The 20530-nt window shown below is 44.7% G+C and overlaps 1 protein-coding gene across 1 annotated transcript in view; it reads left to right on the top strand.

The window, feature by feature from the left end:
- ASTN2 (astrotactin 2) overlaps positions 1-3706 on the top strand; it is an 873390-nt gene extending 869684 nt beyond the window's left edge. The window contains exon 23 of the mRNA XM_042963755.1: positions 3444-3706. Within this exon, the coding sequence (XP_042819689.1) occupies positions 3444-3681 (238 nt within the window). The 3' untranslated portion in view covers positions 3682-3706. The remainder of the gene's footprint in view (positions 1-3443) is intronic.
- Positions 3707-20530: the final 16824 nt, after the last annotated feature.

Genomic DNA, 20530 nt, shown 5'->3' with positions numbered 1-20530 from the left:
CACTCTCCATTGCCCCTAAAATATAACACTTCCCCAGGGCTTTGAAGAGTCTAGATGGTCTGAGATCTGAAAAACTGACTAGTCTCTTATCCATTCTTTGCACTAACCATTTCAAAGTTCTGGTTGTTCATGCTCTTGGTAATCTAACTTTGGATGGGCTCTTTCCTCTGCCTCCCCATCTACCTTAAAAACCTGTCTCATCATTGAAGTCCTAGTGTAGTTGTTAAATCCCTTGGGAAGATTTCTGAGCCCCCAAACTAATGATTAGGTATCCACTTTATTCCTATTTCTGTCTGTCTCCTGCCACTGACTTGCAAAGGTGCCCAAGGCTTATACCAGTATGGAAACAGTGATGATGAGGGGCAATGGTAGGGGTGGTACTTTCTACCCTGTATCGGGGACTTACAATGTGCCAAACACATTTCTAAGGGTTTTGTGTGTATTAACTTCTGTAATCCTCGCTATAACTTTATGAGGTTGGCAAATGTCCCTCCCTTGTTATAAATGAGGAAGCGGAAAGAGGACGCAGCTTTTTGAAAGCATAGAAAAAGCAAACCAGCACCCTTAAGTGGAATGATAGGAAACACTTGACTCCTGGATGTGTGCCCTACCTGGTTTCTTGCTGCCAGGCTTGTCCTTCCCCCAATTCGGTTCTCCTCAAGGCATCCAGGAACGTTTTTAAATAGTCCAGCTCTGAATCTGTTACTTGGCAGCTTGAAACCCTTTGATAACTCCCCTACTTGCCTTCCAGACTACCAATCTAGATAACACTTGTTGAGGGCTTGTTATAGATTCATTAATGCTTTTTTTTTAATGAGTCTTTGTGGTAGATAACAAACATTATTCCCATTTCATGGATAAGGAAATGGAGTCACACCTGGTTAAACAATTCCCTCAATATCAGAGCTAGTAGGTGGCTGAGCCAGGATTTAAACCTGAGCAGTCAGGCTCTAGAGCCTGAATGGTGCACCATTACTTGGTACAACCAACTCCCTAGTTCCTGAGTTTTAATGGCTGGCTCCTGCCACTTCGCCAGTTTTCCCGCTGTGTCCCCACTTACCACATGGCATTCCAACTGTAAATCCTCAGAAATTCAACATAATCACTTATCTTTATGCCTTTCCCTATCCCTCCTGTTATGTCTTTGTCTTCTTTGACCCCTATTCATTTATGAGACTCAATACAAGTTGCCCTTCTACTAGGAAGCCTTCTTGGATATCCCCAATCTTACCTAGGCACCTTCCTCTGCTTCCTCCCGGCCCCCATGCCTCCTCCTATCATTCTCCTTTTTGTCATTGATATTGTCATTTGTCATCTGTTGGTCTTTCACACTGAATATAGAGCCCTCTCATAAAATAAATGCTCAGTAAATGAGCAGTCAATAGCATTATCTCCTTTAACTTCACAACAGTGCCATTTTTCAAGTGAAGAAATGGGTTTAGAGACGTTAAGTAAATTTCCCAAGGACACAGAGCTATTAAGGAACAGAGCAAGGACTCAAACCAGGAGAAGAGAGAAACGTACTCCTCAAGCTCTTCTTTGGCCTGCCAGGGGAGAGAGAGGTCTGTGGGCAGAGTGGCAACTCGAGTGTGATTATGAAGCTATGAATTCTTGGCACCTCAGGAAATATTCCACCCAAGTGGTGAACTATACAAAGAGGACTTTTTGAAAGGTACCTCATAAATCGTGCCCACAAAACATACACACGTAAGCCCGGCCCTTTTCCAGTCGCCATGCAGGTGCCTGACACAGTCTCCCACTTGTAGGGTATGTTGTCGTAAAATGCCCTCCCTCCTGGGGTCTCAGAGGGGCATGGAGAGGACAGCATGAGAGAGCTGTTCACTCACCCCTTGGGTATCTTGAAGATGGTGGAACCTAGAGAAAACTGGATTCTACATGGAGATGGACACCTTGACAGTGACACTAGTCTATGGTGGGATCCGGGAAGAGGATGCCCCTTTTCCTCTCTCAGCCTCAGTTTTCACATCTTCAATGACAGTAGGTGAGACCAGGTCACTGGTTCCCAGTTGGGGTGATTCCCCCTGCCCCCACCTCCAAGAGGAGAATTTACAATGTCTATAGACAATTTCATTGCTAGGACTGGGGCAAAGGAGTACTATTGGTACTTAACGGGCAGAGGCCCAGAGATGCTGCAAAACTTCCTACCAGACAGCCTCTACAACAGCAAATTATCTGGTTCAAATGTCAATAGTGCCATCATTGAGAGACCCAAGGATCTCAGAGATCCTCTCTAGCTTTAATCTTCTATGCAGCCATCAGACCTCCTCAATGATCCTCTTTCTGGTGCTGGATAAAGAACTCCAGATAAATTACTCATGATGATCACCACAGGACAGGGTGATTCTTGTTTAGACTAGTGTTCAGTATGACCCTGATCCCAAGATACTATCATAACAATTCTTGGTAATTGTAGGTATCATTTATTGGGACCTTATTCTGTGTCAGGCTTTGGTCCTTTCTCATGGTAAATCTTAACCACGAACTTGTGAAACTAAGACCATCCTCACTGTTTTAGAAATGACAAAAACAAGATCTAGAGAAATCTGATTTGGGAACTTAGCTATTAAGGCTTTGATGAAAGATCTCCAAGTTTCCTGCCTGTAAGAGTAGGGTATGAGAGGGGCACCTGGTTGGCTTAGTCAGTTAAGCATCTGACTTGATCTCGGCTCAGGTCATGATCTCATGGTTCATGAGTTCGAGCCCTGTGTCAGACTCTGTGCCAGCACAGAGCCTGCTTATGATTCTCTCTCCCTCTCTCTCTCTGCATGCTCTCTTTCTCTTTCAAAAAGAAAAAAAAAAAAGAATAGAGTATCAGAGAATAGAGAAACACAAAAGCAGAAGTTTAGAGAGGGGCTTCATGGGTATCAGGCCTAGATTCGAATGCCCAGCCCCAACGGTCAACTTGATGTTTGACCTTGGTCATGCAATGTCATTTCTCTGAGCTGTGGGCTCTACTCCCATTCTGTGTGAGTGGAAAGAACAGTATGTTCAGGGCTGTTGTGAAGATTAAATAAAACTGTTAAATGTATGCAAAGCACTTACTCTATGCCTAGCATGGCTAGTGTCAATAAATTTTAGTTGTGATTGTGGTTTCTGTGTATGATTATTATAATAATTTCTCCTTGGTCAGAGCCCTAAGGCTGGTAACTTCATAACTCCTGGGACTCTCTTTTCTTGGAAATGAAAATGCTGGATCAAAGGTTCTATGTCACTTTCATTCTTTACACATTGCACAGTTGAAGAGGACAGATTCTGAGGTGATTTTCAAATGGGTGTTTGAAATATCACACTCAGGCCAGGAATGGTTAGGAGGTTGTTGGGACAGGAAGTCCTCATTTCTCTTGTCGACCTTTATTCACTGTCAAAGGCTTAAGCTTTGATCTGGGCTTCATTCTTCATCGCTGTCTCGTCCTGCCTTTCAGGAAGGCCCACCTGATCCTGCGGCGACTGGAGAGGGTGAGCGGTCACTGCTCCAGCCTCCTGCGAAGCGCCTACATCCAGAGCCGCGTGGACACCGTGCCCTACCTTTTCTGCCGCAGCGAGGAGGTCCGGCCTGCGGGTATGGTGTGGTACAGCATCCTCAAGGACACCAAAATCACATGCGAGGAGAAGATGGTGTCCATGGCCCGAAACACGTATGGGGAGTCCAAGGGCCGGTGAGGGAGGGTACTGCCCTCCATGAGCACAGAGACTCTCCATGGGAGGGGGAGCCCTACTCTCGTGGATCCTGGGGCCTGGGTGGGGGCTGGGGGACAGCTGAGGATGGGCCTGGCAGATGAGGCTTGCCAGCGAGGCCAAAGCAAACTCTTTCTCTTGTGGATAGCCGACAGAGAACTTTGTAACTGCTGGAATTATCCGTTTTTTTTTCTCTTTTATTTTTTCTAAGATATTATTTGACTATCCAAGTCTCTCCTTTTTAAACATTTTCTTATGGATGGCGGTCAGTCCCGGGGGAGGGGCTTTCAGGTGGAGACCAAGCGGCCTTTGCTCTTCTTCCTTCCTCCTGCCACACTCAGCTTCCTTCCCACAGTGGGCCCTGGAGGAGACCCATGGAGAGACAATCTGACCTCTTCAGCATCAGGAAGGAGGCCCCGAGGATTGTTGCAGTGAGGAAGCTTGGGTCTTTATGGCTTTTCATTTTCCAGACACTACTGGGTTTGCAGGATCCCTGCCTCTTCCTGCTGCCTGTGGGCCTGGACAGAGTCCCTGCAGCACTTTCCATGGATTAAAAATTCTTATTGTCTCTCTTTCTGCTTGGGTAGTGTTTCTTGCCCCTGGGGGACCTCTGTGTATTCACTCAACAGATATCTATTGATTACCTACTATATGCCAGGCACTGGGCGTGCAACGGAAGAGTGAGAAGCTCCCTGCTCTCGGACCGTACAGTCCCTTGGAGATTATAGAGAGGTGGGTCAGTGAATTCAGGCTGCAGTAGGGTGTTCTTAACTCATTGCTGGGTCCTGAGACAAATTAGTGCTTCAAGGAAGTGCTTCCTTGAAAAAGTGATGCCTAAAGCCCAAAGGACAGGAGGGGTAAACTAAAGAGAGTGGGGAGGAATGAGATGGGCCACCAGGAACATTGAAAACCCAGAGATAAGAGAAAACAGAACACATTCCGGGGCTGAAAGCACTTCCCATGAGAATAAAGACCCAAATAGCCAGAGGGCAAGCTGGGGCTAGGCAGAGTGTTGGAAGCTTTGGACACAAAGTTGGACCATATTTGAAGTAACTGAGAGGTACCAAAGAATGTTAACAAAGTGAAATACCAAGCTTGCTCTTTAAGAAAAACTGTTTTGGCCGCAGAAGTGGAAATGGGGCCAGAGAGAAGGCCCCAAAGAGGGTGGCTATTGTTATTTTCCAGGCAAGAAGCAATGGCAGTTCGGATCTTGAGGTCATGGGGAGGCATTCTGCCATTGTTTTATTTATTTATTTATTTATTTATTTATTTATTTATTTATTTATTTATTTATTTATTTTTAAGTTAATTTTGAGATAGAGCTCACTAGTGGGAGAGAGGCAGAGAGAGACGGTCCCACGCAGGCTCCCTATTGCCAGTGTAGAACCCGACGTGGGGCTTGAGTTCGCAAACCATGAGATCACGACCTGAGCCGAAGTTGGACGCTTAACCATCTGAGCCACCCAGGCACCCCATTTTTTTAAGTGTTTGTTTATTTTTGAGAGAGAGAGAGACAGGGCACAAGTGGGAGAGGGGCCAAGAGAGAGGGAGACACAGAATCCAAAGCAGGCTCCAGGCTCTGAGCTGTCAGCACAGAGCCCAACATGGGGCTCAAACCCAAGAAGTGTGAGATCCTAACCAAAGCCTGAGTCAGGGGATACTTAATTAACCAACTGAGCCACCCAGGCACCTCTGGAGTCTCCTTTTAAAAAGCAAATGAACTGCTTCCAGTGTGTTACCTGGGAGGGTAGAGTACAAAGAGGCCTTATAGAGTCTTAACTTTCTGGTAAAAGCTCACAGGAGCTAGCTCTGCAGAAGAAGTAAGCATGTGGTCAGGTATCTCATTATGCAAGGATGACACCTGTTCAAGAGAGGAGAGTAAGGCACTGTGGGAATTCAGAGAGGTGTAAAATGTAAGCAGTTGAAAATGTGCCTACTTCTCAGTTTTGATGAGTGCCTATGAGGTCAACAGTCCCCTTCCTGAAAACCTACATACTGAGTCCCCCGCAGCCACTTCGCCCCAACTCTACTACACATGGGGAAACAAAGCACAGAGAGATTCTTCCAGACAACTCAGTGCCTAGAGGTCTGCTCAAATTCTAGCAATCTAAGCTCAAGGATACTCTTTCAAGAAGTTTCATTATTACTGGATTTATGTTTCTGCAAGTATGTAGGTGGAGTTTAGATGAATAAATTTCTCCTGCAGTGTTGCCGACTCCTCCTCCTAGGCATAATATTTTCAGAGAAGAACCAACATGTTAAAAAAAAAAAAAAGTAGAAGAAAAGAAAAGTCATAGTTGCATTCATTGAACACTTGCCTGCCTTTGTCTGTGGCCTTATCTTAGTTTTGGTGTAATAGGATACTGGTATAAACAACACCGATTTGTTTCTCATAGTTCTGGCACTGGGAAGTCCAAGATCAAGGTGCTGGCAGATTCAGTGTCTGGTGAGAATCTCCTGGTTCATAAACAGCTATCTTTTTGCTGTGTCCTCACAGACCAGATGGGAAGAGGGAGCTCCCTGGGGTCTCTTTCATAAAAGCACTAATCCCATTCAAGAGGCTCCACCCTCAAGACCTAATCACCTCCCAGAGGCCCCATCTCCTTATACCATCACCCTGGGGATTAGGTTTCAACATAGGAATTTCAGGAGGACACAAATATTCAGTGTATAACATTGCCACATGCCAAGCCCTGTTCTAAATTCCTCTCGTGTATGCCCTTTCCTAAACCCTAGGTCCCCGGCCTTTGCTGAGTCACCCCATTATCATAGCTTTCCATTGTCTTGACCCAACCCAAAGGAAAAATTAGCCCAACAGTTGCAGAAACTCCCCAGTGTGCTGAGACCATGGTGTGAGCCTAATTAAGTTGAATCTATCTCTGTCGCCATTCACTAGCTATTGCCTTGGGTAAGTAATTTGCCGTCAGAATCTCTGTTTCTTCATCAACAAAATGGGGTTAGTAATAGTCCCACCTTGTGAGGTTATTATGAGGCTTGACCAAGAAAGTAACTGTAATGTATTCAGTACAATGTATAGTAGGGTCATTTCTTCTTTTATTAGATTATATGCACAACTCTTTGAATCTTGGAGAGAGAAGTAGGAAGCTTTGTTTGGGAGAGGCCTAAGGAATTCTGATTAAGAGAAGGAATTTTAAAAAAGAGAGAGAAGGGATTAATGATTAGCAGTCCTGTGCGATGTGTGAACTGTAAAGAGTATCAAAAGTTTAACTCAGGGTAAAGCAGCTGTGATGGCAGAACCCAACACAGTGCAAAAGCTGCAAAGAGAGGTGTGTGGCTTCTCTGAGGCCTTCACAGACAGCTGTGGCCTCTGGATAGCTGCCTGGTTGGCCGGAGTTGGCTGACCCCTGAGTGTGCCATCACATATGTGTGATGCCACCACAATATGTGCTGTCAGCCTGTCCCCAGCTCATTCTGCTGCTCATGCCCTCTCTAGTTTTAAACCCCTTTTCCTGGCACTGTGGAGCCTTGCTGCTCCTCGCAGCCCCCATCAGGCTCTCCGGAGGGGGATTCCAGAAGCTTGGAGAGACAGGTGTGTGTCTGTGTGTTGCCATGGCGGGAAAGTTAGTTGGACCAATGTCTGTTAAGATGTTTCATTAGGGAAAAAAAAGGAAAAGAAAAGAAAAATTCTTGAAGTGCACCTGAGGCTGCTGGGTTCGGTGCCCTGGCCTCCACATAGCCAGATGATTCATGTCCTGCCATGGAAAATGCCCAGGGAGCTCACCTCCCACTGTGCTGGCAATGTGGGACTTTTCATATGGTGTCCTCCATTGAATAAAGAAGGTGTGTATCAGAGGTGCACAGGGAATCACCCCTAGATGACTTTCTCCTCCTGTATGGTTGAGGAATTACTTCCCTAGGCAGGCTTCATGACAAAGAGGAGGAGACTGCATAGACAGACACTGGTAACTACTATTTCGAGAGTGCTCATCACATCAGTGACTACACACTTATCTCACTTAACCACATGCAAAATAACCATGTTACTGCCATTTTCCAGTTAAAGAAATTGAGGTTTAAACCACTTGAATAACCTGTTCCAAATTCTGTAGTTAGTTATGATCTTGAGATATTGACATCTAAACTTGGACAGACTAAGTAATTCAAACCAGTGATAACTGTGCTTCCTACAACAAATGGATGGTGCCCCTCTTCCCCATCCTAAGTCAAAAGCTAAATCCCTCTACCTTCCAGCCAATGCCTGAGGACTGATTTCCAGGTTTAGAGTGCTGCGATGAACACGGCCCAAAGTCTGCCTTTAAGAAACTCTTGGAACTTAGCTAACTAAAGGTAGTGTGATAAAATCAGACACTTTGGAGTCAAGCCAATCTGGGTTTAAATATTGGTGGTACAATTTACAGCGAGGAGGGGTTGGTCCTTGAGAGAAATTTATAAGTCACACTCAACAGGTCTTGCCAATTAAGAGGCTCAAGTTAGCTGACATTAACCTCTCTAAGCCTCACTTTCTTCATCTATGAAGGGGATAAATACATTGCCTCAAAGAACTGTTGGGAAGATTATATTAGCTAATGTATGTAAAGCCATTAGGTGCTTGAAAACAAAAACTCTCAGTAAATAGTTATTACAGCAGCTTATGTAGGTGAGAAAAGGATAGACAAGATTAACTCTGCCAAGGAAGGGCAGGCATCAGGAGAGCCTTCACAGTCAAAGGATGTGTGAGAGTTCAGTGAGGAGAGCAGTAGAGGAACAGCCCTATGGATAGAGAGACCAACATATCTATGAAAGAGTACGCCATATTTGAGACACGGCGAGAAACTGCTATGGACTGAAAGATGGGGGCTGTTTGGAGAGGTTGGCAGAGCTGAACACTTTGGCCATTGAAAGGCACTGGATTGAAAGCAGGGTGTGACATAGGCAGACAAGCATTTTGGAAAAACCCCTCTGGCTGCAGAGTAGGAAAGTAGAGAGAAGGGAAGGAGCCAAAGGCACAGAGACTAGGTAAGGTCGGGTAGAGTAAAATAGGTTGGGATGGGCTGGGGTAGGAGAATAGATAAATGTTTAGAGGAAGATGAGGTTGCCTGAGCTGGGGTCGTTGCGATAGTGAGGCTGGATCTGGGCAGTATTAAGGAACTTGACTCAGCAGGACTTGCTAACTAAGAGGTCTGGGACCTTGGGTCTTCCCAGTCCCCTCTGGTGTCGAGTATTAGAGCAGGAAGAACATGGAGCCTGAAGTGGGTGATAAATCCACTTGGGCTCAATGGACAGTGCATGGATGAGGCATAATTTGTATCATGCAGATACAGTAAGCAGAATTTAAGAAAAAAAGAATACCATTTAGCTTTAGGTGGAAACCATGCATGGACCTATGTGTAACTGCATGAATGTGCTATGACTTCCAAATGCAAGTATGTGAACCATAGTGAGGGGCTGTGTAAGGCCAGTGTAGATGTTTTGGGAAAAGTTTGTAAACTTAAGAGTGCTACGTTCTTCCTCTTCATCATCTTCTCCTTCCCTCTCCTCCTCTTCCCTTTCTCCTCCTCCTCCTCCTCCCCCTTTTTCTCAGTTCCAGTCTAACCTTTATGGAAGAGTGGTTGGGTGGCCTTTAGCAAGCCATTCACCCTCTGTGGGCCTCAGGTTCTCCATATGCCCCCACCACACTGGGGAAGATGTGCCATGGGCATGAGGGATTATATTAGATAATAACTTATGTACAAAGAACACTTTTTGCTTCTCTGTCCTTTTTACCTTCACTGCCTTCTGTTGAGGTTAACGATGGGACAATGGATGGCTCCATTTGGCCAGTCTAGAGAAGGTTAAGGTCCCAAAAAGTCTGGAGCAGAGTCTGAATCCCCATCCAACTCTCCTGGCCTAGAGACAACTGAGACCCCTCTCATGGTCATACAAGACACTATTGGTTAAGGGCCCAACAACCTTGGGCGAATGACAACCTCTGCATGCCTTGGTGTCCTCCTCTGCCAATTAGGGGAAATAATAGCAGCCCTCATAAGATTTTAGTAAGGATGGGTCGACATATGTCAGATACCTAGAATAGTACCCACGGTGTAACAAGTACTATATAAGTGTTAGTTGTCGCTGTCATTCTTGTACTCAGCACCATACTTTATTGGCAGCCACACTGAAAAATCTCAAAAAATTTCCTCTCACACCTTTCCTCTCAGCCTTTGCATGTGCTATTTTGTTTTCTGGTAATGCCCTTCCAGTTAAAATGTCTTTCACTGCCTCCCTAAGACCTTTTGCCTCTCCCAGAAGGAGTTGGTCTGATGGTGAAGACTTCCCCACCTCCATTCCAGCATTTTCCTCACTCAGTGTCACTGTGCCCCATAAGACTATGAGCAACACAAGAGTGTGGTCTGGGTAGGATTTTGTTTGTACCCTGCTGTCTTGCACTGGACCTAGCTCATGAATAGCATCCAGCAAGATTGACCTTGATGCCTGGAATGAGAGAGCCCTGAGGGAGGATCCTAGGAAGCATATGAAATACCCAGAATCCCTTGAGAGCAGTGACCCTTCCAATTCGCAATCAATGCAGCATATGAGGGTTTGGAAAGAGGGCAGCTGCCAAACAGAACCCACAGTTCTGTGGGAGTGAGCTTTTTAATTATTGTCCTCTGCCCATCAAACTGCAAGACCCTGAAAGGCACTCACTGTCTGTCTCCCTTTGGCAACTTCGCTACATGTGTTTGTACATGCTATAGATGCTCTGTTTTCCTATTTTACAGGAGTTGGCAGCAGGGGCATTCAAGGGGCCATAGTTGTGCTCTGTTGGTGGGGTTATGGGGGGAGAGAAAGAAGAAAAAAGAAAAGGAAGGAAGGGAAAGAGGAAGGGCGGGGGTGGGGGAGGAACAAAGGAGATCAAGGAAGGAAAAGAGAAAAGAAAAGGAAAAAAGACAAGGGGGCACGGGGGGAGGTTGTGAGTTCACGTAGCAGCAAATGCCCCAGATGGGAAGCTAAGAACTCATATCCTGCACCCAGCTCTGACACTAACAGGCCATGGGAACCTTAGGCCGGGCTCTCCTCAGTCTTACCCTCAGGGTCTTTTCAAAAACAGATTGGTGACACTAGAACTTCTTAGAAAAATCCTTCAGCTCTAAACTCTAATATTCCAGGATTCTCAAGCCCTCAGGGCCCACAACTGGAAATGGAGGGAGTAAAGAAACAGTCCTCTATGTTGTGTATGTTGATGTTGACCCAGAAGACTCTCAGAGGAGAAGTATTGCCTATGTTAGGGAAGCTGTTCTAAACATATCTCCCCCAAATTCAGGTTAGGGGCTCCTCCTTTTGTTTCTTACAATCCCCATACATCTGTGATGCTTCTACCTAGCCAGGAGTTCTAATCATCCCTTCAGGTTTCTGTTTTCCCTTAAGATGTCACCTCCTTGGTATGGCCATGTTTTATGTCTCTCATGCCCAGGTCAGGCTGAAGCGTATGTTGGGTGCTCAGCAAATGTGTGCTGATTTGAGTTTTCTAGGACAGGGTTCATGAAGTCTGTCGTGGACAGGCTTTGTACTTTGTAGATGAAGAAACTGAGGCTGGGTTTGTGTTGACACAGGGTATCCATGCCAGAGCAGGACTTTGGGCATCTCTCTTCTGACACCCAGAGAAATCCCCTCCGGGCTATGCCAAGCGGTCCATTCATAGGGTGGTTGAGGAACCCTGGGGGGCCGAGGGGGCCATCTGTGAAGGAACTGGGGAAGACTGTTCAAATGTAAGACCTCGGTATTCTGCCCTTGGTCAGAGAGGCTCCTTTCTTGGAGATTCAGATTAGAATGGCCAGTTATAATAACAATAAGAGGAATACTTACCATTTGTTGTGCATTTTTCTTGGCCAGGGTCTATGCCAAGTGGGGTTATTTGTAGTATCTCACTTAGGTGTCACTCATATCCCATAATCCAGCTGTTGGCATTGCCACTTCACAGAACACGTCCTGTGGCACAGGGAGGGCAGGTGACGCTCCCGGAGTGGTGCCATCAGTAAGGGGCTGGGATGGAGTTCTAATTTAAGACGTGGTGACTCTGCAGCTCTGTTCTCATAATCACTCCAGCCCATTTCTGATTCTTTTTGTAATGTTTATTTATTTTTGAGAGAAGGAGAGTGTGAGTAGGGGTGGGGCAGAGAGAGGGGGGCAGAAGATCCAAAGCAGGCTCTGCGTTGACAGCAGAGAGCCGGGATCTGGGGCTCGAATTCACCAACTGTGAGATCATGACCTGAGCCAAAGTCAGACGCTTAACCGAATGAGGTCCCCAGGCACCCCTACCCACTCCAGAGCATTTCTAAAATCCCCCCATTTTAGAAATGAGAAGACTGAGGGCCAGGAAGGAAAAAGTACCTATCTAAAGTTATTCAGCTGGCAGAACCAAGAGTGGAATATTCCCTGATTTTTATCTCTGGTGCTTTCCTGACCCCTTGGCAGCCCCCAAGCCCATCCCCTTTCCAGACGTCTGCGCAGGTAGGGAGGGGCAGGGAAGAAAGCCTTAACCTCTGCTCAAGAAGCAAGGCCAGTGCCAAGTCTGGCCAGGAGGTTTTTGTAGTACAAATACCAGCATGGTTGCAGTTCACTAGGTTTTACGATCAGAGATGACGTAGTTTCTTCACTCACTTGTAGGCAAGCTATTCTATTCCACAGTCCATGAACAGCCTTCTCAGGGCAGAGTGAGAGGCATGTGTGTAAGAGGGGCTGTTTACAGGAATCAGCAAGGCTGGCCTTGCCCTATCAGAATGTAAAAACATGACTGATTGGCTGTGTGGCTTATAGGCAAATTTCTTCCCCTCTTTGGATCTTGATCTCCCATGCAATATAATTTGGAGAATGGGATGGAAACCCATGGAGAAATGTGAATGACCTGGGAGCTTGGGGGGAAGTACAGATTTCTGGCCCCGCTTGTTGAGACTCCAGTTGAATAAGTATTAGGAGAGACCTGGGAATCTACATGTTTCCTAGGGACTTTGATGTTTGCCTTGTTTAAGAACGACACACCTAGATGATTTCCAAGAACATTTCCAACTAGAGAAGAGAGAGGTTGTGAGTTTACATGGAGAATACACTGAGATTCAATCTCATCTTCAGATATTGTCATAGTAAACATGCAGCTAGAGGCAGGGACTCCTTTTTGGGGTTCAAGAATGCAAGGTGGAGACAAAGGATTTCCCAGCGGGGGCAGATTTGTCTCCATATAAAGGGCTGGTTTTTAAAGGGCTCTTTTTTGTATGTGAAGCGGTGAGCTTTCCATCACTAAAGAGGTGCAAGCTGACAGGCAACCAAGTTGAGGTTCAGATCCATGTGGCAAGGAACAAAATAGCTACAGAAAGACCTGTTAAGGGATAGATTGATTCTGAGGAATGAATATTGGCCTTTGGAGTCCGACAAACTTGGGTTTAAATTTCAGCTTCCCCAAACATGGGAACTTTACAGACCTGGAATCCGTTTTCCTACCAGGAAAACAGGAATTACAAGTTTCATCTGCTTCACTGGGACGTTCATTGTAGGGAAAGCATTATCAATAAGTAAGAAAGGGGCTAGCATATTATCAATATATAAGAAAGCAGGTGCTCAAGAAAGGCTTGTGTTTTTAGTTTTCACTGGATCATTCCTTTTAGCATCACAATTAGTTCCAAGAAAACCGAACTTTCGGGAGGAAGCTTCTCACCCAGCCATGTGTTCCATTACATAAGACACTGGGGCCTGTGTTACAAACAAAATCAACAAAGAAAAACAGAGCAAAGGATGAATATTGGGCAGCAGAGGTTTCTGAGGTTGTCTGGGGGATGGGGCATGCATGGGCCACAGATGAGAATTCTCCACCCTTCCTTTTAAGTCTTCCAGTGAAACTTGCAGTTGGGGATGGGCCAAGCTCAGAGCCCTCTCAGAACATCTGCAATTGGGTTACTGGTATTTGGACTTGTTTAATCTATTTGTCCCGGTATCAGTGGGGTACGTAATAGTCACAGAACATGCTGCAGCCCCTGACACTGGGCAAGAACAACACACTACTTCTAAGCAGCAGTAACACAGGTAGGGGTGACACCAGACTCCGTAGCTTCCTTCATTGTCCCAACCACTCCCCAGTGCAATCTCGAGTTTAAGCATCACCATACTGTGCCCCTGCTCATACCTGGTTGTTTTTTGATCTCATGCCTTATACCCAAGTAATGCCAAGCTACTTGAAATTCCCTGCCCCTTCCTTATTTTTCTAGACCTCCATAACTTTGCTCACCCAGCTTCCATGATCATGCACACTTTTGCCACCCTTTTTCTTCTGCCTATCGCTGTTTGGTGGTTGCAATGTCTTTTTTGGCTGCTCAGCAGCAGTGCAGTTACTCCTCAGCAACACCCTAAATGTTTTGCAGGGAGAAGGGGGGCAAACCACCTCTGCCCCACTGGGTATGGCCTTGGTGGAGCTTAAATCAGACCATTATATTCTCCCACTGAAGATCATTCCTCTCCTTACCTAGGCAGGTGACCTGCATGTACCAGCTACAGCCTCTCTCCCAGGACTCTGAGTCTTGAGCAGAGTGATGCTAGAGAGGAGCAGTTGGAGTTTGGAGAAACTGGGTGCAATTTTTTTTAATACTTATTTTTGAGAAAGACAGAGAGAGAGTGAACGAGAGAGAGAATGTAAGTGGGGTAGGGGCAGAGAGTGAGAGAGGTAGACACAGAATCTGAAGCAGGCTCCAGGCTCTGAGCTGTCAGCACAGAGCATGATGCGGGGCTCGAACCCACGGACCACAAGATCATGACTTGAGCAGAAGTCGGACACTTAACCGACTGAGCCACCCAGGCATCCCAAAGCTGGGTGCAATTTTTGAACTCTTCTTGCTACTGAGCCCCTGAAACTGCCTGGCTTTCTGACTCTTTCAAGTCTAATTTTTCAGCCTTCCCTCACAGAAAACTGTGGACCATGCTCCCCCAAATGCTTGCCATGAGTTCTCTTTGAGCCAAATTCTGTGGTTGCTGCTTGCAACTATGAACCCTGATGCACCTATTCACCCATGATCCATGAGTGTTTTCTTTGGGAAGTCTTCTTTGAACTCTCAAATGTAGGGCTCACTGATTCGTGATATTGCCATGAAAGACTTAGGATGTGTTTGGTTCTGTGCTCGGGTCAAGCAGTACAAAAGCTGGGTACCTGTCCCCTCCTCTGAGATCCCCAAGTGCCAGGGATCACTTCTGTGTCAGCCCTATCATAGCATGTCAGAAAGTTCTGGGTTTTATGACTGTCTCCAACACCAGTGCAGTGTTTTCAATTCACCTCTGGGGCCCAGCATGGTGCCTGATGCCGAATAAATGTGTATTGAACCGAATTGACTTGCTTTTGGGGATTCCTTGCAAAACAGTCTCAGCCTTAACTCCAAAAGTGCTTTGTGAACTACACTGGACAGTGTTGTGTTTGGGAAAGCAAAGAGGAAAAATGGCTGAGAAAAAAATTGCAATGGATGTGTATTTTGATTCAATGAAACATTCTTTTGCTGTTGGCCTACTTCCAAAAAAAAAAAAAAAAAAAAAAGAAAGAAAGAAAAAGAAAAAAGAAATCACATCCTAGCAGTAGCCATGACCCACCAAGGGCTCTGGTGACTGAACGGAAAGATTTCATCTAGGGGTGCTTGTCAAAACCCCAGTGGAAGGGAGTCCCATTCCTTCCCTCTCTCCACACCCTTGCCTCTTCCCATAAGAAGCCTTAATGGACCCTCTGTGCATCCTTGACATGATGGAAACTGGAGAGAGAACAGAAGAATCTCTTGCTCCAACGGTGGAATGGGCAAGCTGCGCCCTCCCCCCCACCCCCACCCACCGCCCGGGTGGGAGAAGGGGCTGCGTGAGGGAAGGAAGTTGAGCAGGAGGGGGAAGGGCAGCAGGGGTTGAGATGATGGAATGCCAGGCCTCCAGATGTCTGTGCCTTGCAGATGTGTCAGCAATGTCTTGGCCCACACATCTGGGAGCTAATCATCACCCTGGATCACATCTGGAGAGCACTCTACAGGTCATGGAGTCCTCCCACTGATGTCTCTAGTCAGATTCCCGCAGCAAAGTGGGCAGAGCACATACCATTAGCCCCCTTTGACCAACGAGGCTCCTAAAGGCGTCACATACCCTCCCTTAGGTTGTGATAACAAGAGCGATGACGATAATGATGTAGCCGATGCTTATAAAACACTTGCTATGGGCCAGGCACTGCTCTGTGCATTTTGCATCTATAGTATCGGTCGTTGAATCTACATGGCATTTCTCCAAGATGGGTGTTTTTCTGCCTACTTTACAGACACGGGGCATGATTCGCAGGAGGGTCTAGCAGCTTTCCTAAGATCACACAGAGAGCAGGTAGCAAAGCCAGGATTCCAATCCAGGCAGTTTGCTTCCCAAATCTGTGTCCTCACCTATTATTTCTTGCCTGCCCGCCTGTCAAGGCTGGGAGGGGAAATGGGTCTGACTCCTAATAGCACTGCTTGTAGTGTTATGTGAAGCTAAAAGTGTGATTCTGGTAGGAGACATTCCTTCACTTAGACATGAGCTGCATGGCTCCAGCACGCCTGGCACTGGCTTGGACAGTGGGGACACAGTTGAAGGACAGTGGATTTCCCATCCCATTCCAACTGGTTGTAAGTGACTTGAGCATGGTGACCATTCTGTCTCTAGCTCCTAATGGCACACTGGGGGCACACTCAATAAATACGTGTTGAATGAGTAAGCTGTCCTTGCCCTTGAGCTGTTTGCGGTCTAAAGAAGAAAGACTTGCAGGTAGGTATATATTCATTTCTGTTACATATTCTGGAATTATAATTACATATTATGTATGTTACAGTGTTGAGAGCCACAGTGTGGTCTGGACATGGAATGGATGAGCATGAATGAGGGAGGTTTTCCAGCACTGGCTGTAGTTCAGCACATCTGAAACAGGTATTATAGGAGGAGTACCATCAGATAAGGCTGGACAGGTAAGCAGTGACCTGTGCTGAAGAGTTGAACATTGTCTTATAGGACAGAGATCAGCAAACTTTTTTCTTGAAAGAGTCATAGAGTAAATATTTTAGGCTTTGTGGACCATATGGTCTCTGCTGCAACTATTCACTTCTGCTTCACAAAAGCAGCTATAAATCGTGTGTAAATGAATGAACCTAGCTGTATTCCAGTAAACTTTTATTTACCAGAGCAGATGGCGGGCCAGATTTGGCCTGTGGGCTATTGTTTGCCAGTCCCTGCTATAGGGTGTTGGGTGACATTGATGCGGTACAATCAGATTAGATCTCCCTCCTTCCTTCCTAAATATTTATTGAGCACCTACTGTATGCCCTATATAGTAGCAGTTTCTTCACTCTTGCTGCTTATAGTCCAGAGGGGCAGAAAGGGTCCATTATAGCAGTGTGACAAGTGCCATGATGGATGAAAACAAATGGGGTCATGAGGTCGCAGAGATCCAAATTTGATAGGCTGACCACATGCCACACTATATCAAGGAAGTAATATCTGAACTCTGGCACAAAGCTGAGTAAGAGTAAATTAAGTGAAAAAAAACTGACATAGATGAAGCCTTAAAAGGAATTCAGCTTACCTGGAGCCTAGACTGTGGTTAGAAGGGTGACAGGAACTGAGGCTGAACACCCAACAGAAATATGGTGGGAGGGGGCGCCTGGTGGCTCCATCAGCTAAGCGTCTGACTCTTGATTTCGGCTCAGGTCATGTTCATGGGATTGAGCCCCGCATCAGGCTGTGCACTGACAGCATGGAGCCTGCTTGGGATTCTCTCTCTCCCGCTCCCTTACTCATGTTCACTTGCTTGCTCACTCTCTCAAAAAAATAAACTTTTAAAAAATGTTTAAAAATACAGTGTGAGTCACATGTAATTTTAAATTTTCTGGCAGCCACATTTAAAAATTAAACAAGTAAAATTAAATTTAATAATATATATTTTATTGAACTCAAAATATCCACAATACTGTCTCAACATGCGATCGATATAAATAATTGTTAATGAAATTTTACATTATTATTATCATTATTATTGTTATTTTGGTACAAAGTCTTTGAAATCCAGTGTGGAGTTTCCACTTGCAGCACATATCAATTCAGACTGCCTATGTTTCAAACGTTCAATAGCCACATGTGGCTACTGGCTGCTGTGTTGGACAGTGCCAGGCTAGGTCATTCAGGGCCATTTGGGCCACCGATGGAATCTGTGTTTTAGCATGAGTACAGTGGAATTTGTACATATCATTCTTGTAGCAGGATACTCAGTCATCTTTAAGTTTTTGGTTTTTTCCTGACCAGTTACATTGAGGTAGGGAGCTCAAAGAAAAAACAAAACAAAACAAAAAAACAGAAGAAAGGAGAATGACCAACTTTGCATGGAAAAGAGAAAGAGAGTGTGGGGCTTTACCTGAAAACCTGTGAAAATTGAAAATAACAGAACCAGATTTTTTAAAGTTTTTACTTAAATTCCAGTAAGTTAACATACAGTGTGATATTAGTTTCAGGTGTACAATGTAGTGATTTAATACTTCTGTACATCACCTGTGTTGGTGCTCATCACAATAGGTGATCTCCTTAATCTCCTTTACTATTTAACCCGTTCCCCCACTCCCCTTCCCTCTGGTCACCATCAGTTTGTTCTCTCTACTTAAGAGTCTGTTTCTTGGTTTGTCTCTCTGTCTCTTTCTTTTTCCCTTTGCTCATTTGTGTGTGTGTGTGTGTGTGTGTGTTTCTTAAATTCTACATAGGAGTGAAATCATATGGTATTTGTCTTTCTCTGATTTATTTCACGTAGCATAGTACTATTTGTACCTCCATCCATGTCATTGCAAATGGCAAGATTTCATGATTTTTTATGGCTTGGTAATATTCCGCTGTATGTACATATGTATACATGTACATATGTGTGTGTGTACACACATATACACATATATTACATATATGTATATACACATCCATTGTATGTATGTATATGTGTATATACATGTGTATATATATATACACACATACACACATATACATACATACATACATACACACACACACAGCTTCTTTATCCATTCATCAATCAATGAACACTTGGGCGATTTCCATAATTTAGCTATTGCAGATAATGCTGTTGTACATATCAGGGTGCACATACCCCTTTGAATTAGTATTTTTGTATTCTTTGGGTAAATACCCAGTAGTGCAATTGCTGGATCCTGGTTAGTTCTGTTCTTACCTTTTTGAGGAAACTATATACTGTTTTCCAGAGCCGCTGCACCAGTTTGCATTCCCACCAACAGTGCAAGAGGGTTCCCCTTTCTCCACATCCTAGCCAACACTGGTGTTTCTTGTGTTGATTTGAACTATTCTGACAGGTATGAGGTGGCATCTCTTCTTGGTTTTGATCTGCATATTCATAATGAGTGACGTTGAGCATCTTTTCATGTATCTGTTGGCCATATGTATGTCTTCTTTGGAAAATGTCTATTCATGTTTTCTGCCCATTTTTAATTGGATTATTCATTTTTGAGGGTGTTGAGTTTTATAAGTTCTTTAATGTTTTGGATACTCACCCTTTATCAGTATGTTATTTGCAGATATCTTCTGCCATTCAGTAGGTTGCCTTTTGGTTTTGTTGATTATTTCCTTCACTGTGCAGAAGTCTTTTTTGTTTTTTGTTTTGTTTTTGATGTAGTACTAATAGTTTATTTTTGATTTTGGTTCCCTTGCCTCAAGAGACATATTTAGAAAGAAGTTCCTATGGCCAATATACAAGTTACTTCCTATGCTCTCTTCAAGGATTTTTATGGTTTCAAGTCTCACATTTAGGTCTTTAATCCATTTTGAATTTATTTTTGTTTATGGTGTAAGAAAGTGGTCCAGTTTCATTCTTTTGCATGTTGCTGTCCAGTTTTCCCAACACCATTTGTTGAAGAGACATTCTTTTTCCATTGTATATTCTTTCTTACTTTGTCAAAGACTAATTGACATTATAATTGTGGGTTCATTTCTGGCTTTTCTATTTCACTGATCTATTTTCGTGCCAGTACTGTACCGTTTTGATGACGACAGCTTTGTAATATAAATTGAAGTCTGGAATTGTGATGCCTCCAGCTTTGTGTTTCTTTTTAAAGGTTGCTTTGGCTATTTGGGGTCTTTTGTGGTGGAACCATATTTTTAACTGACCTAGGAAGGGTATGGCGGACAGGTCAGATGTCTGGGTGAAGCTGGTCACCCGATAAAGTCTAAGCCTAGGAGTCTGGTAAATCATCAGCTCTGTGAACTAAGTGGTAACCAGCAACCCTCTCCTTCAGAACCCTAGGATGTCAAGATAGGAAGAACAGGTCAATCCAAGACACCACCTTATTTTTCTTGCCTCCAGTTGGAGGTTCAAAACCCATCCTAGCCTGAGGCAGAGGAGTTTGGCAATTCCTCACATCTGGGCCTGTGAAAGCTGAACTCCATCTTCCATTTGAAACTCACTAGACCTCCTGGGTTGGTCGGCTATAGTCTTGGTTTTACCAACCCTCTTCCCTGGTCTCAGATGCCCTTGTGTTTGTCCAGTTCCCCACGTGACATCAAACTTTGAATATAGCTTTCTACTCCATCTGCCAAACGCTTATCCAGATTTGACTCTGTTTGTTCTTTAAACACAGGCAATTGAAATGTACTAAGTGTTGGAATTACTGATTATTATTTTTAATTAAGCTTTCTTATCTCTAAGCACTTGCTCATCACAGGAAGCCTTAGCAATTGGAAATCTTTGGGACACCTTCTTTCATGAATAAATGAAAAAGATTGGTAATTGACGTATGATTTTTGTGTTAGCAAGCATTATCAAAGTGCTGAAAAATTTTATTCTTTTAATTGCTTTAGTTACAGCCTG

Source organism: Panthera tigris, chromosome D4 (assembly GCF_018350195.1).
Source record: "Panthera tigris isolate Pti1 chromosome D4, P.tigris_Pti1_mat1.1, whole genome shotgun sequence".
Lineage (NCBI taxonomy): Eukaryota > Metazoa > Chordata > Mammalia > Carnivora > Felidae > Panthera > Panthera tigris.
The sequence above is the reverse complement of the archived record's forward strand: the minus strand, read 5'-3'. Positions and strand labels throughout refer to the sequence as shown.